The sequence below is a fragment of the Ovis aries genome, chromosome 11 (assembly GCF_016772045.2).
Source record: "Ovis aries strain OAR_USU_Benz2616 breed Rambouillet chromosome 11, ARS-UI_Ramb_v3.0, whole genome shotgun sequence".
NCBI classification, from domain to species: Eukaryota; Metazoa; Chordata; class Mammalia; order Artiodactyla; family Bovidae; genus Ovis; species Ovis aries.
This window is the reverse complement of record NC_056064.1, coordinates 54615677-54631526: the sequence shown is the minus strand read 5'-3', so window position 1 is coordinate 54631526 and position 15850 is coordinate 54615677. Positions and strand designations below refer to the sequence as shown.

Below are 15850 nucleotides of genomic sequence, written 5' to 3'. Positions count from 1 at the left end.
CTCATCCTGCCCCCCCACTCCATCCAGACAGAACATCCCCCAGCTCAGCCCCAGCATCCCTGTGGGGACACACAGCCCTTAGAATATCCTTTCTATATTGAGACTCAGGTCCCATGGTCCTCTGGGGTTCTCCACGTGCCCTTGACAACCTGGCTCCACTGTCATAGAATGTTCTGGAGCAGGAGCCCACCATTGCCCAGGATCTGCCTGGGACCACAGAGCCTGTGGGAGAGACCTGGTGGGCAGCCGCAGCTGGCACCCAGGTGTGTGTAGCCCTGTCTTGTAGGCTGGGGGGCCCCAGAGGAGATCTGGTGGAAGAGGTGACAATGGGATCCCTAAAGGGGAGCACCTGGGGAGAAGAAGCGAGAGGTGAGCCGAGTCAGAGCCGGGGGAGCCGTGATTGCAGGACCCTCTCAAGGGGGCTGGTGCTGGAGGGAGTCCGTGGCATAGAGAGTAGAACTCCATCACCAGGGGCCTGGGACGCAGCCCCCGAGCCGGAGTCCCCCCTTGGACACATCTGATGGTGTTGACTTTGCATCCCATACCCAGCCTTGGCCTCTTGCCTCTGGTTCTGTGGTTCTGATCAGCCACTGAGCAAGTCCTCTAAATGATGACACGCTCGGGCTGCCAGAGCTGGGAGGACCCTCAGAGGCTGGCTTGCCCAGGGGACAGAGTGTGAACGCCTGTGCCAGTCAGTTGGTGCCAGGACACGGATTAGACTGGACCCACGAGGCTTAGCCCCGTGCTCATCCCCCCAAACCCTGGGGCCTCAGCCAGCCACTGTAATCCTCCACATCCACGTGCCATCTGAGGTTTCAGCCTCAGCCAGCAGGGACAGGGCTTGGCGTGCGGGGTGGGGGGGCAGAGCCCTGCTGGCTGCATCTGCCTGTAACGTGGGGGTGGGGCAGGCAGGGGATTAGAAATCTCTGAGATCAACATCACAAGTGTCTGGGCTTTTCTGGTCCTGAGGCTGTGGACAGCTCCCGGAGTGGTGGCTCTGTGGGGGGAACATTAGAGCTCCTGTAACACAGGAGTCCTGGTAAGTGGAACCCTGGACCCTGGGCTCCTAGAATTTGAGAGCAGGAGTCCCCTGCCTAGGACTTGGGGATGGGGGAGAGAAGGAGGCAGAGGGTAGGAGGGGAATGTGCAGCTCATGGGCTTTGTAAGGGAGGGACAGCCGCCCCTAAGAACTGCACATCAACAGGGGTTCAGAGAGTGAGAAAGGGGCCCAGGGAGCCGGTGAGAAGGCACAGAGCAGGAGGAATCCATGCCCTAGCCCCTAGACTCCCCGCTCCAGGTCCCCTACAAGAGAGGCAAGAGACACCATCGCCCTGGATGGCCCCCTGGGAGATGAGGACCAGCCCCCTGACCATCGCCCCTTTCCCACAGGTGTGGAGGGACCCTCCTTGTCACACAGGCCCCTTCTGAAGCTGGCGACCCCCTGGGTGGCAGCCGCACCCAGGATGTCCACGCCAAGCGTCCACTGCCTGAAACCCTCGCCTCTGCACCTGCCCTCTGGGATCCCAGGGTCCCCAGGCCGCCAGCGGCGCCACACGCTCCCTGCCAACGAGTTCCGCTGCCTCACCCCAGAGGACGCTGCCGGCGTGTTTGAGATTGAGCGAGAGGGTGAGCAGCCCCCTGGCCCCCCAGGGTCCGGGACTCTGCTGAACCCTGCCGCTGTTGCCCTTGGGGAGAAGACCCTGGAGTCCCCTGTCCTTGGCAGACGGGCCCCCAGAGTGTCTGACGGTGTGTTTTGTGCGTGTGCAGGAGCACATGCGTGTTTCAGGAGAGTGGGGGGAAGAGCAGCCCTGAATCCCATGGTTTCCCAGGGGAGGCCTGGGGACCCGGGGAGCCCACCCAGCATCTGAGCAGATGCTCAGTGCACTGGGGGTCACCCACTCGCGCTTCCTGACGCAGCCTTCATCTCTGTCTCCGGCAACTGCCCCCTGAATCTGGACGAGGTCCAGCACTTCCTGACCCTGTGTCCCGAGCTGTCCCTGGGCTGGTTCGTGGAGGGCCGCCTCGTGGCCTTCATCATCGGCTCCCTGTGGGATGAGGAGAGACTTACTCAGGTGAGGATGGGGGTGACCAGCCCGGTCCCGGGAAGGCCTCAAGAAAGGAGGAGACCATTTCCCATGGAGGCAGAAGATGGGGGAGGAGCGGGAGGCTGGGGTGTCTTCCTCCAGATCCAACACGGGAGCTCATGGTGCGTCCTCTCCTGGCAAGAGATCCCAGTCCTTTGGGGCTCAAGGCTCTCCTGAGGGGGCCACAAAGGGGCTGGGGACACAGCTCCTCACTTGGGTAGAAGGGGGCTGACTGGAGACTCTCGGGGCAGCTGCTCTTGGCCCAGTGGGGGTGGTTTGGGGTGCACAGAGGCGACCCTGACTCGTGTCCACCCCTCGGCCCAGGAGTCGCTGGCACTGCACAGGCCCAGGGGCCACAGCGCCCACCTGCACGCGCTGGCCGTGCACCGCAGCTTCCGGCAGCAAGGCAAGGGCTCCGTCCTGCTCTGGCGCTACCTGCACCACGTGGGCGCCCAGCCAGCCGTGCGCCGGGCGGTGCTTATGTGCGAGGACGCGCTGGTGCCCTTTTACCAGAGGTTTGGCTTCCATCCCGCGGGCCCATGTGCCATCGTCGTGGGCTCACTGACCTTCACGGAGATGCACTGCTCCCTGCGGGGCCACGCCGCCCTGCGCCGGAACAGTGACCGCTGACTCCCCAGGGAGCCCATGGTCGGGGGCTCCTACTCAATCCCCAGTCGGTCCCCTTCTCTGCCCTGCTGTCCCCCTGCTCTGCTTGGTCTGAAGGGAAACGGTGATTCCCAGGGGATGGTGGAACGGGGAGAATGAGTGAAATAAAGAGAAGGTGGGGAGGCTGCTCCCAGCCCAGGTGCCCTCCTGGGGCGCAAGTACTGTGTGCTCCTCTCTGTCCGTGCCAGGCCCTCTGGACCCCCTGCATCCAAACTGCGCCCACACGTGCTGGGTCTGTGAACTGGGGACAGTGGGAGGCATCCTGCAGCCTTGCTTCTGCGTCTCACCAAAGGAGCCCCTATTCCCGCAGACCCAGGGCTGCCCCGTCTGGTCCTCAGCCCTGGAGTGGGGGCAGCCATGGGGAGGAAAGGGCAGAGGCCACCTCCCAGCTTCCCCACCACCCCAGGTGCCCTGGGTCCTCTGCCCACAGTAACTTCCATCCCATCAGGTGGGGGGTGAAGGACTGAGTGGTGGTGCCGCGTCCTGCACAGCGGGTGAGATAGACCTGAAACGGGGCTGAGCACGTAATGAAAAGACAGACACATATAATTTGGCCAGCGGGGAGTCAGGCCCCTCCCCCCCACCATGGCAGGAAGACAAAATGGCCCCTTTCAGCCCGCACTTTAATTGGCAGAAGTCACATGAGATCATTAGGGAATAGCTATACAGGGGAGTTGGATTAGCTCACCGTAAAGAGGGAGCAAAGTTAAGGCTCTGCTGTTGATCAGGAATATCTTATTTGTTTCCGTGGGATCGGAGGCTGGGGTAGGCGGTGAAGCAGGGCAGAGAGCACGTGCCGCCCCAAGAATGTCCGCTGGGCATGCTTCCTGGGACAATCACGGGGGCGCCGTGTACTGCACCCTTGAGTCCCGGGGCGGGTTCTGGTCTCTGCTTCCCGAGGCTGCAGCAGGGAGGCATTGTGAGTGACCAAGTGCTATATCCCCATCCCAGCACTGCTTTGGCCCGGCCAGCCCTCCTCTCCGCCCCGCAGACCCTGAGTCTGCTATGGGGAGGGGCAAGAGGCAGGAGGCCGTGGCCAGGCAGGGCTTAGAACGTGGCCGGAACCCCAGCCTCGTCCCCAGGACGCACACTCACAGTAATGAGGAGGGGACTGTACCAGCAGAGCCGGAGGTGGGGGCGGAGCAGCAGCTCAGGACCCTGGAAGAAAGCAGCCCACCCCCAGGAGGGCTCCCAATGGTAGGGCAGCACAGGGGCTGTCAGGCCTCAGCCCCGAGCTGCAGAGATGCACAGGCTCTGAGTGTCCCCCACCCTGGGCCTGAGGAAGGGGGGCCTCGGTCTCCCAAAGAGCCCCCCTTCAGGAGTGTCTCCCCTCAGACTCAGCCTTTCCTTGGGGAGGGAGCTCCTGGGAGCAGGGCCAGCCCCGTGGGGTCTCTGGGATGTGTGGTGGGCGGGCATTGTGCAGGCTGACAACCCAGTCCAGACACAGTCCCTGCCTCCTCCAAGCTGGGTGGGAACAGTCGTGCTGGCCCCGCCGGGTAGGTGGTCAGTGTAGCTCCTGGTCCAGCTTGTACTTCTCTGCAGAAGCGGCTGGTGAAGGGTAGGCAGGTGAGGGCCAGGGGTAGACCTACAGCCAGATGATGAGCAGGGTGGGTGGGGAGGGCACAGGGTCACTTCCAGGTGCCAGTTGGAAGCCTGCGGGGAGGACCGGGCTTATCCAGGCGTGAACTCTGGGGCCCGGGTTATCCTATGTGTTGTCCCCTCCCAGGGTGGGGACCCTAAAGCCAAGAGCCTCGGGGTACAGGGAGGTGCTGCTGGAGCTGCCAGAACACGGCTGGACTCCTCCCTTCCCCACTTCCTGCAAACATTGAGCACCGAATGTGTGCACATCTAGGGCTGTAAGCAGGACAGGCAGCCTGCTCCAGGCAGCACACGTTGGGAGGGACAGACACTGAACAAGCCCGCAGCCTGAGGAGGAACTGATCAACAAACTGCTGACTCTTAGGGTCAAGAAGGGTCACAGGAGGGCGACTTCATTTGGCCTAACTCGTAGCTGTGGGATGAGCTGGCAGGCGGTGGTCAAGGTCATGGAGAGAAAGCAGAGAAGACGCGGAGTGAAGGGCGGGGTCCCAGCATGGAGGTGACCTCGGAGCATGAATCAGGGGTTCGGCTGTTCCCTCTCATCCGGGGATTAAGGAATCAGCAGTGGGAACCTCGCAGCTGTCACATGGAAGAGGAGAGGGAGCAGGTGGGGCCCCGTTTGAGAAGCTCCCTGGGACCCTGACACCGACGCGGCCCTTGCTCGCCTGGCCCAGACTGGTGGTCAGTACCACCCTGTGCCAGGCCTCCTCAGTGCCTCTGAGCTACCGTTGTCTCTGTGCTTGAGGCAGGGTCGGGTGGGGAGACTTTTCCAGGCCTTGGCCACGCTGGTGGGTCAGTATACCTTTCACCGATGTCCTCTGCTCTGTTGCTACCTCTGCTTTGTCACCCAGAGGAACCCTGGTGCCTCTGGCCCCTACCCGCCCCCACCCTTCTCTCCTGGAAGTACTCCCAGCAGCCATCAGGGCGAAGCTGAGCTCTTCTCTGCACTCCTGGCTGCAGGAGATGCTACTGGCCACTCCTTGGGTTCTGTGATGCTCCTGATTCTGGGTCTGCTCGTCTCCTCACCTTTCTTCTGGTTATCGGCTCATCTTGCCTACCCTCGGCCCCGAGAGAACATCCCGCAGCTCAGCCCCCACTCTCCCTGTGAGGACATGCAGCCCCTCAGAACATCCTTCCCATACTGAGACTCCAACGTCCTCTCCTTCATGAAGACAGCCAGGTCTGTCTGGTCATCTCACCGCTACAGAGCGTTAGTGGGGTGGGGGCTCAGCTGGGTCAGAGGGAGGCTCTGCTGGGCAGGTGGGCAGTCAGGTCCCATGGTCCTCTGGGGTTCTCCACGTGCCCTTGACAACCTGGCTCCACTGTCACAGAATGCTCTGGAGCAGGAGCCCACCATTGCCCAGGATCTGCCTGGGACCACAGAGCCTGTGGGAGAGACCTGGTGGGCAGCCGCAGCTGGCACCCAGGTGTGTGTAGCCCTGTCTTGTAGGCTGGGGGGCCCCAGAGGAGATCTGGTGGAAGAGGTGACAATGGGATCCCTAAAGGGGAGCACCTGGGGAGAAGAAGCGAGAGGTGAGCCGAGTCAGAGCCGGGGGAGCCGTGATTGCAGGACCCTCTCAAGGGGGCTGGTGCTGGAGGGAGTCCGTGGCATAGAGAGTAGAACTCCATCACCAGGGGCCTGGGATGCAGCCCCTGAGCCGGAGTCCCCACTCGGACACATCTGATGGCATTGACTTTGCATCCCCTACCCAGCCTTGGCCTCTCGTCTCTACACTGGAGTGACAGTGGTGTCACCTGTGACTGCCTCATGGGTAGATGGCATTTTTCTCTTGCCCCCTCAGCCCCCAGCCTGGGCAGAGCCCCAGAAGGCCTCTGAACAGCCACAGGCAGTGGAGTGGGCACAAGAGATAAATGTCATGACCAGGAAGGGAAGGCCTGTGGGGTGGGGTTTCCAAGGGCCCAGGGGGCTGAACTGTGGGTTTAGGCCTCTGCGGGAATTCCATTTCATTCCAGGGTCCCTGTGGGGGCCCTCATCATGCCCCCCGTTATTCTAGCAGGGTCCTCTGGGGAACCTTACATATTCCCAGCAGTTCTGTGGAGTCCTGCCCCAAGGCCGCAGAAGCAGAGTCCAGAACCACAGTCACCTCCAAAGTGGACTGAACCCTTTTGTTACCATTGCCAAAAGCCCCCCGATCATCACCAGCCAGCTTCCTGACCCCAGATGAGTCAAGTGAGCCAGTGCTCACCCTATAGCGCTCTAACCAATCACCTAAAGTCAGCTCTCCAGCAAGAAATTTCTTTGTCTTGAGGCTTTAAACACTGTCTACTAACCCATAAGAGACCCTGATGCTGGGAATAATTGAAGGCAAAAGAAGGGGACGACAGAGGAGGAAATGGTCAGATAGCATCACCGACTCAATGAACATCAGTGTGAGCAAACTCCTGGAGATAGTGAAGGACAGGGGAGCCTGGCATGTTGCAGTCCAGGGGGTCCCAGACAGTCGGACACAACTTAGTGACTGGAAAACAACAGCAACCCACGAAAAGCGTCATCCCTCCCTTGAGCACCTGCTGTTCTAACAGCATCTCCCAGTAATAAACTCTATTCTCCCTTCCGTCGGGTCGGCTCTCCCTGGCCTGTCAGGAGATGTCGGCCTGCTGTGCTCTCAGCCCACGTTATCTCTGCTCTTTGTTCTTAATAAACTCACTCCTTTCTGCAATACATGTGTCTGGAAATTCTCTTTCAACCCACGTGTGCACTGCCATAAGTTCCAGCCAGGCAGCTCTTGGTCCGGCTATACTCTCGCCCACTGCCACAGACTCCACTGGAAACAATGGCTGGGGCTACAGAGGTTTGAAACTCCCGGGCTCTGTGCACACGACGGGCTGGGTACCTCTGTTGGGTGACCCACATTCTTTCCCCACAGGAAGACAAACAGGTTGCAAAATCGTGACTAAAAGGCTGTTGGGAGAACAGGCACTTTGAGTACTGATTTTGAGCCCAAGTTGCACAGGAGAATCCCCTGCGGAAGGTACACAGGCCTGGAGTCCCATCCCAGGACTTCAATATCAGAATCTCGGAGTGTGAGACAGGTATTGGAATATTTTTAAAGCTCCCGTGGGATTCTAATGGGCAGCCAGGCATGAGGACCATGGTTCTGAAGAAGGGAAAGCTGAACAGGTGCCAGTCACAGCAGGGGGCATCAAACTAGGGTGTACATTACAGGTTTCCCCCACTGTCGGAAAGTAGGGAGTTCTCATGAAAACCTTTGTAAGCTGAAAGGGCGTAAAGTGAAGAAGCAATTACCATTAAGTTATATGGAACCACTTTTGAGTGTTCCCAGATCCCCCAAATAACCTTCCAAATCATACCAAATAGCACATAAAACCTAAAATAACACTAACATATAGCGAAGGCAGGAATAATAAGATAATCACACAGCATTTATCGAATAGAAATAATGTATGACAGTTAGACTTACTCACCAGAATGGGGAAGACAGCACACACTGGGAGGCTGAGAGGTGGTAATGACGGTGGGTTAGAGTCAGTCTTGGTGCTGGCAGGGGAGGAAGGTACCTGAGACTGGGCTGCAGGACAGAGAGGAGGCAGTTCATCTAATAACATCTCACCACCGTCTGAATCCATCAGGGCAGGCAGGTCACTAACAGCTGTGTCTTCTAGGCCTGCTTGCCTCAAAGTCAAAGGTCAGGGTCGCTGTCTGCTGTGCCTGATGTCGCTGGTGTGGCTGGTGGGGCTGGCTGGGAATAGGACAGTAAGCTTGACTGCTTAGACTCACGCGTTGTTCTATCATAGAACCCTCGGCAGGCAGTCAACGTGCAGAGCGGCCTTAAACCCACAGGCTGTTTCAAAATTAGTCCTGTTTTCCTGTAATCATTGCAGCCCTGGCAATCACAGTGAAAACCTCAGTCAAGGGTTTCTCCGGTTCCTGGACGTCTTCCCTCGGGCTTTTTGCTATTGCGTTGTTTGTTCGCTGCCAAACAACCCCCCAATGCTGTTTTCGATTTTCACCTCTTTTTATGGAATAGTGAAAATCCTCTTCAGATTTCTTTTGGTTAGTGAAAACAGGTATTAATGTAAGCCTTTCATAAAAGTGAAATGGCAGAATGTGGACTTTTGAAAAGAAGGCGATAACTGTATGAGGTTTGGTAGCCAAAGGGTCCAGCCAGCCCAAGGCTCAGGTAGCCACTTCCCTGCGCCCTGTGCCCCGTGCAGACCTGTGATTCTCCCTGGCTCCCTCACGGCCCTTTACCGGCCCAGGCTGACCACTTCCCTTCTCATACCTTACAAACAGGATTGCCAGACAAAATTCAAGACCTCTGGTGAAATTGAAATTTGAGATAAACTCCTTTTTTAGTATAAAAATGTTCTACATATCACATGTATGCGTGCGTGCTAACTCGCTTCAGTTGTGTCCGACTTCTTGGACTGTAGCCCTCCAGGCTCCTCTGTCCATGGGGATTCTCCAGGCAAGAACACTGGAGTGGGTTGCCATGCCCTCCTCCAGGGGATCTTCCCCATCCAGGGATCGCACCTGCATCTCTCAGTCTACTTGTGCTGGGAGGCGGGTTCTTTACCACTAGGCGCCACCTGGGAATCATCCATTCTTTAAAAAGTATTTGTTGTATACCTGGTTCAAATTTCACCAGGTGTCCTGCATTTTCATTTACTGAATTGGACAGACTTAACTGACATCACCTGAAGCTACTCCCTTGGTTGACAAATTCAATTACAGCCCAGGGGATGGGGAGGAAACATCACTAGTGAGTCTGCTGCTGCTGCTAAGTCACTTCAGTCGTGTCCGACTCTGTGCGACCCCATAGACGGTAGACGGCAGCCCACCAGGCTCCCCCGTCCCTGGGATTCTCCAGGCAAGAACACTGGAGTGGGTTGCCATTTCCTTCTCCAATGCATGAAAGTGAAAAGTGAAAGCGAAGTCACTCAGCCATGTCCGACTCTTAGCGACCCCATGGACTGTAGCCTACCAGGCTCCTCCATCCATGGGATTCTCCGGGCGAGAGTACTGGAGTGGGGTGCCACTGCCTTCTCTGACTACTGAGTCTAGTGATCTGAAATGCCTCAGTAGGGAATTTCCTGGCAGTTCAGTGGGTAAGACTCTGCGTTTCCACTTCAGGGGACTTGGGTTCAATACCTGGTCAGGGAATTAAGAACCCACATGCTTTGGGGCTAGGGCAAAAAAAACCTCAGCAGATTTTTATTGCTGTCACTCTTGATGTTGATTTCACTGCAGAGGGCACCCTTATCTTTGTTCCCATCACCCTCTCCCTGCATTAGGGTATTGTCATTTTCTTCCTGTTGACCAGGAGAGAGGCCTCGTGATCACCCTTCCCTGCCCTTTCCTGCCCATCATGGGAGCCATGCCCCAGTTTAGCTGTGTTTTGTATCCTATTGGTCTTGTTCTCTGAGGATCCATGTGCCTAGACGGGTTTTCCAGAAAGCATAGGCCATATGGTGTCCAAACAAAAGAGGTGCATTCAACAGCGTGCATTTCTTCAAGGCTCCAGGCTGTTGTGATCAGCCACCAGGGGGCAAGGTGGAGCCACAGGATCTAAGAAGAGCTTTGCTGTTTAGTGGCTGAGGGGTTTCTGACTCTGCAACTCCATGGGCTGTATCCCGTGAGGCTTCTGTCCCTGGAATTCTCCAGGCAAGTATACTAGAGTGGGTTGTCATTTCCTTCTCCAGGGGATCTTCCCAACCCAGGGATGGAACACACATCTTCCTGCTTGGCAGGCAGATTCTTTAGCCACTGAGCCACCTGGGAAGCCCCTATCAGAGGAGGCCTTTTCTGGGACCCCAGGCTGGAGGTGGGGGTGCCCAGCCCAGGTCCTGGACATGTTCCTCCCAGCAGGTGTGAAGGCCAAACCTGAGGAAGTCTTCTGGTCAGTCCTGAAAAGTCCAGTCGTCCAGACAGGAAGTTGCCCAGTGGCAGGTGGGGTGAGCAGGGGTCATGTGAGCTCTGGGGGTTCTGCTGGGCCTCAGACAGCAGAGGGGCCCTGGGTGAAAGGGTGCGGGGGCACCTGGGCTGATCTGAGGTCACTCCAGCGCCAGGGCTGGGTGGGCCCAGCAGCACCTGGCCTGGCCAGCACTGGAGTGCCTCCCAGATCCTGGTGAGAGCAGGGGCTCCTGTGGTGTGTGGACAGGGGTCAGCTCTGCTGTGCAGGAGTAGAAGCTAAGGGCCGATAGGGCAGGCGGTGTGTGTCAATGGGGCTGGGTGCTGGCTAGGGAGGGGCTGAGAGCTGCAGGAAGGGTGTGAGTTGGGGGTGGAAAAGGAAGCCAGGGGCCATCTGCTGGCCTGAAGAGGGGCTGGGGTAGCGGCAGAGGAGAGGGGAGCAGGAGGCAGTTTGCTGAGACTCCAGATTCAGGAGGGAAAGCTCACATCAGATACTAAGACCAGAGGGCAGCCCTGGGCATGGGGTGAGGCCAAGGGAGACCAGGAACTCTGGAGTGGACCTGCTAAGTGAAGCAGTCTTCCGGATATTTAAGTAAACAAGTAGAACAAATATGCACAAAATCACACAAGTTATATTTAAGAACGTAACGTTACATTTCCAGCACCTCCCCCAAAGCTCCCTTTGAGGGGACTTCCCTGGTGGTCCGGTGGTTAATACTCTGAGCTTCCACTGCAGGGGGGTGTAGGTTCCACCCCTGATCAGGGAACTAAGATCCTGCATGCCGCTTGGGGTACAGCTGGGATTTTTAAAAAAGCCCCACCCCCCGACAGGCACTGATCCTCCGAGGTGGCAAAAGAACACGCCTGCCGATGCAGGAGACCCGAGAGACCTGGGCTCCATCCCTGGGTCGGAAAGATCCCCTGGAGGAGGGCATGGCAACACACTCCAGTATTCTTGCCTGGAGGATCCCATGGACAGAGGAGCCTGGTGGGCTACAGTCCACGGGGTCACACAGAGTCGGGCACGACTGAAGTGACTTGGCACACACACCCTGCCTTTGGAGATCTTCCCCAGAGCGCTCAGAAAGAGGTGCACACGCAGAACCAGACCTTGGTTATCTACACCATGGAGGAGGTAACGTATGTGGACAGGGCTTCAGTGACGGGCCAGTCAGTGATGGAGGCCTTTCAGAGGCTTGTCCCTGTGGGCGCAGCAAGGCCTGAACAGCGCAGTTACAGCCATATGTGTGTCTCCAGGCTCACTGGTCCCACCTGCCCATCTGAGAACCAGATTTGAGCTGACAGGTGGCTCACTAGCTCCCTTTGCTTGGCAGACCTTGACTGGAGGACACTGATGACCATGAGGAGAGAGGCGAAGCTGTGAACTGGTCACAGCTGCGAAAATCAATGGGGCCTAGCAGCCCTGGGGGCAACATACAGGTCGCCTCACCTCTCTGAGTTTCAGTTTCCCTCTCTCTGACATGGGGTTCATACTCACTGGGCGGAGCTGTCATGTGGATTAAAGGAGACTCTGATCCAGGGTTCAGCAGGTATCAAGTGCTATAAATGCAGCAATCTTGGGCTGCCAGGGCTGGAAGGACCCTCAGAGGAGGGTGTGCCCAGGTCCCCAGGGGACAGAGGGTGATGCCCCAGCCAACCAGCGAACACCAGAGCAGAGGTTAGAGCCTGACCCCTGAGGCTTAACACTGTTTAGAAATCGATGACAGGCCCAAAATGGAGTCCCTAGTGCTAAGCTGCACCAAACTGAGGTTTTAACACCTAACCTCTTGGCAGCTTCTGCCTCTCTCAGGTCTGGAATGCTAAACCAGTCTATCTGGAATTTCCTGGTCACCATTAGTGATGTACTCTTCCTGATAGACCTCATCTGCTCTTTCATTTAAAAAAAAAATTTGTTTTTAATTTTGGGGCTGCACCATTTGGTTTGCTGGATCTTAGTTCCTCGACCAGGGATTGAAACTGAGGCCCCAGTAGTGAAAGAGCCGAGTCTCAACCGCTGGACCATCAAGGAATTCCTTATAAGCTCTCTCCTCATTCCTGGTCCCTTCAGCCTTTGAACGTCTCCGATTTTGTACAACTCTTTGGAACGCCTTTCTAAATATTTATTTGCTTCTTTATGACCGTGCTTGGTCTTCGTCGGTGCACGCGGGCTCTCTCTAGTTGCGGTGCACGAGCCTCTCGTTGCGGGGGCTTCTCTCGTTGCAGAGCAGGGGCTCCAGGCTGCCTGGGCTCAGTGGTTGTGGTCCCGGGCTCTAGAGCACAAGCTCAACAGTTGAGATGCAGGCGCTTGGTTGCTCCACGGCAAGTGGGATCTGCTCGGATCAGGGGTCGAACCTGTGTCTGCTGCCTTGGCAGGCGGACTCTTTACCACTGAGCCACCAGGGAAGCCCTGAACTTTCTATTTGCCAGGTGGGATGGTGCTTGACTCACGTTCAGTTCAGGTCAGGCGCTCAGTCGTGTTCGACTCTTTGTGACCCCATGAATCTGCAGCACACTAGGCCTCCCTGTCAATCACCAACTCCCGGAGTTCACTCAGACTCATGTCCATCGAGTCAGTGATGCCATCTAGCCATCTCATCCTTGGTCTTCCCCTTCTCCTCCTGCCCCCAATCCCTTCCAGCAGCAGGGTCTTTTCCAATGAGTCAACTCTTTGCATAAGGTGGCCAAAGTATTGGAGTTTCAGCTTTAGCATCAGGCCTTCCAATGAACACCCAGGACTGCTCTCCTTTAGGATGGACTGGTTGGACCTCCTTGCAGTCTAAGGGACTCTCAAGAGTCTTCTCCAACACCACAGTTCAAAAGCATCAATTCTTCAGCGCTCAGCTTTCTTCACAGGCCAACTCTCACATCCATACCTGACCACTGGAAAAACCAGAGCCTTGACTAGATGGACCTTTGTTGGCAAAATAATGTCTCTGCTTTTCAATATGCTATCTAGGTTGGTCATAACTTTCCTCCCAAGGAGTAAGCGTCTTTTAATTTCATGGCTGCAGTCACCATCTGCAGTGATTTTGGAGCCCCCAAAATAAAGTCTGACACTCTTTCCACTGTTTTCCCACCTATTTCCCATGAAGTGATGGGACCAGATGCTATGATCTTAGTTTTCTGACTCATGAATCCCTGAATAAAGCCAATTTGATCTTAGAATGGACTCGGTTGACTTTTGTTTTTGAGCGGTCCCAAGTGATCTTTTCCCCAACCCCTGGGGCCTCATCAGCTACTGTAATCCCCTCTGTGTTCTGCACGCCAGCCTAAGGTTTTGCCCTCAGAGGCTGGGGACAGGGCACAGCCCTGCTGGCTTTGTCTTGCCTGCAGTGACGTGCAGGTGGGGCATTGCCTTAGAAACCTCTGAGGACACTGTCATGCGCTGCCCGGCCACACCTGCTACAAAAGCAGGTCCTGGGTTTCCCTGGCTCCTGAGCCCAAGGACGGCCTCTAGAGTAACTGGCCCTGTGGTCCTGGTAAGTGGGATCCTCTCACAGGCTCCCGGGAACAGGAGTCCCCTGCTTGAGGCTTGGAGACAAGGGGAGAGAAGGTGGAGGAGGGTGGGGAGGGCAACTCCCAGATTACAGGCTTCGTAATGGAGGCGCAGCTGGATCTGCACGTAGATGGGGGTCAGGGAGACAGACAGAAAGGGGCCCAAGGAGCCAGAGCAGGCACAAGGCAGGAGGAATCGATGCCCTACATGCCCGCTCCGCCCTAGCGCCCAGACTCCCCACTCCAGGTCTCCTGCAACAGAGGCAAGAGGTGCCATCGCCCTGAACGGCCCCCTGGGAGATGAGGACCAGCCCCCTGACCATCGCCCCTTTCCCACAGGTGTGGAGGGACCCTCCTTGTCACATAGGCCCCTTCTGAAGCTGGCGACCCCCTGGGTGGCAGCCACACCCAGGATGTCCACGCCGAGCATCCACTGCCTGAAACCCTCGCCTCTGCACCTGCCCTCTGGGATCCCAGGGTCCCCAGGCCGCCAGCGGCGCCACACGCTCCCTGCCAACGAGTTCCGCTGCCTCACCCCAGAGGACGCTGCCGGCGTGTTTGAGATTGAGCGAGAGGGTGAGCAGCCCCCTGGCCCCCCAGGGTCCGGGACTCTGCTGAACCCTGCCGCTGTTGCCCTTGGGGAGAAGACCCTGGAGTCCCCTGTCCTTGGCAGACGGGCCCCCAGAGTGTCTGACGGTGTGTTTTGTGCGTGTGCAGGAGCACATGCGTGTTTCAGGAGAGTGGGGGGAAGAGCAGCCCTGAATCCCATGGTTTCCCAGGGGAGGCCTGGGGACCCGGGGAGCCCACCCAGCATCCGAGCAGATGCTCAGTGCACTGGGGGTCACCCACTCGCGCTTCCTGACGCAGCCTTCATCTCTGTCTCCGGCAACTGCCCCCTGAATCTGGACAAGGTCCAGCACTTCCTGACCCTGTGTCCCGAGCTGTCCCTGGGCTGGTTCGTGGAGGGCCGCCTCGTGGCCTTCATCATCGGCTCCCTGTGGGATGAGGACAGACTTACTCAGGTGAGGATGGGGGTGACCTGCCCGGTCCCGGGAAGGCCTCAAGAAAGGAGGAGACCATTTCCCATGGAGGCAGAAGATGGGGGAGGAGTGGGAGGCTGGGATGTCTTCCTCCAGATCCAACACGGGAGCTCATGGTGCGTCCTCTCCCGGCAAGACAGCCCAGTCCTTTGGGGCTCAAGGCTCTCCTGAGGGAGACCACAAAGGGGCTGGGGACACAGCTCCTCACTTGGGTAGAAGGGGGCTGACTGGAGACTCTCGGGGCAGCTGCTCTTGGCCCAGCGAGGGTGGTTTGGGGTGCACAGAGGCGACCCTGACTCGTGTCCGCCCCTCGGCCCAGGAGTCGCTGGCACTGCACAGGCCCGGGGGCCGCAGCGCCCACCTGCACGCGCTGGCCGTGCACCGCAGCTTCCGGCAGCAGGGCAAGGGCTCCGTCCTGCTCTGGCGCTACCTGCACCACGTGGGCGCCCAGCCGGCCATGCGCCGGGCGGTGCTCATGTGCGAGGACGCGCTGGTGCCCTTTTACCAGAGGTTTGGCTTCCAACCCCCGGGCCCATGTGCCATCGTCGTGGGCTCACTGACCTTCACGGAGATGCACTGCTCCCTGCGGGGCCACGCCGCCCTGCGCCGGAACAGTCAACCCTGACCTGGTGCCCCACTGGGGAGCCCACAGTCGGGGGCTCCTACCCTGTCCCCAGCTGGTCCCCTTCTCTGCCCTGCCGTCCCCCTGCTCTGCTTGGTCTGAAGGGAAACGGTGATTCCCAGGGGATGGCGGAACGGAGAGAATGGGTGAAATAAAGAGAAGGCGGGGCGGCTGCTCCCAACCCGGGTGCCCTCCTGGGGCGCAAGTACTGTGTGCTCCTCTCTGTCCATGCCAGGCCCTCTGGACCCCCTGCATCCAAACTGCGCCCACACGTGCTGGGTCTGTGAACTGGGGACAGTGGGAGGCATCCTGCAGCCCTGCTTCTGCGTCTCACCAAAGGAGACCCTATCCCCGCAGACCCAGGACTGCCCCGTCTGGTCCTCAGCTCTGGAGTGGGGGCAGCCGGTGGGGGAGGGAAGGGCAGGGGCCACCTCCTAGCTGTCCCATCACC

At 58.1% G+C, this 15850-nt stretch overlaps 2 protein-coding genes across 2 annotated transcripts; both read left to right on the top strand.

Moving 5' to 3' along the window:
• The first annotated feature begins 970 nt into the window (after nucleotides 1-970).
• On the top strand, nucleotides 971-2906 carry AANAT (aralkylamine N-acetyltransferase). Its single transcript, NM_001009461.1, is given in 4 exon segments — nucleotides 971-1039; nucleotides 1390-1626; nucleotides 1918-2072; nucleotides 2409-2906. Coding segments are annotated over 3 exon segments (624 nt in total). The 5' UTR covers nucleotides 971-1039; nucleotides 1390-1463; the 3' UTR covers nucleotides 2715-2906.
• A 10772-nt stretch (nucleotides 2907-13678) lies between these two features.
• LOC105601853 (serotonin N-acetyltransferase-like) lies at nucleotides 13679-15604 on the top strand. Its single transcript, XM_042256328.2, has 4 exons — nucleotides 13679-13721; nucleotides 14077-14313; nucleotides 14605-14759; nucleotides 15097-15604. Exons 2-4 carry the CDS (start codon nucleotides 14151-14153, stop codon nucleotides 15400-15402), a joined length of 624 nt encoding a protein of 207 aa, XP_042112262.1. The 5' UTR covers nucleotides 13679-13721; nucleotides 14077-14150; the 3' UTR covers nucleotides 15403-15604.
• The last annotated feature ends 246 nt before the right edge of the window (nucleotides 15605-15850 follow it).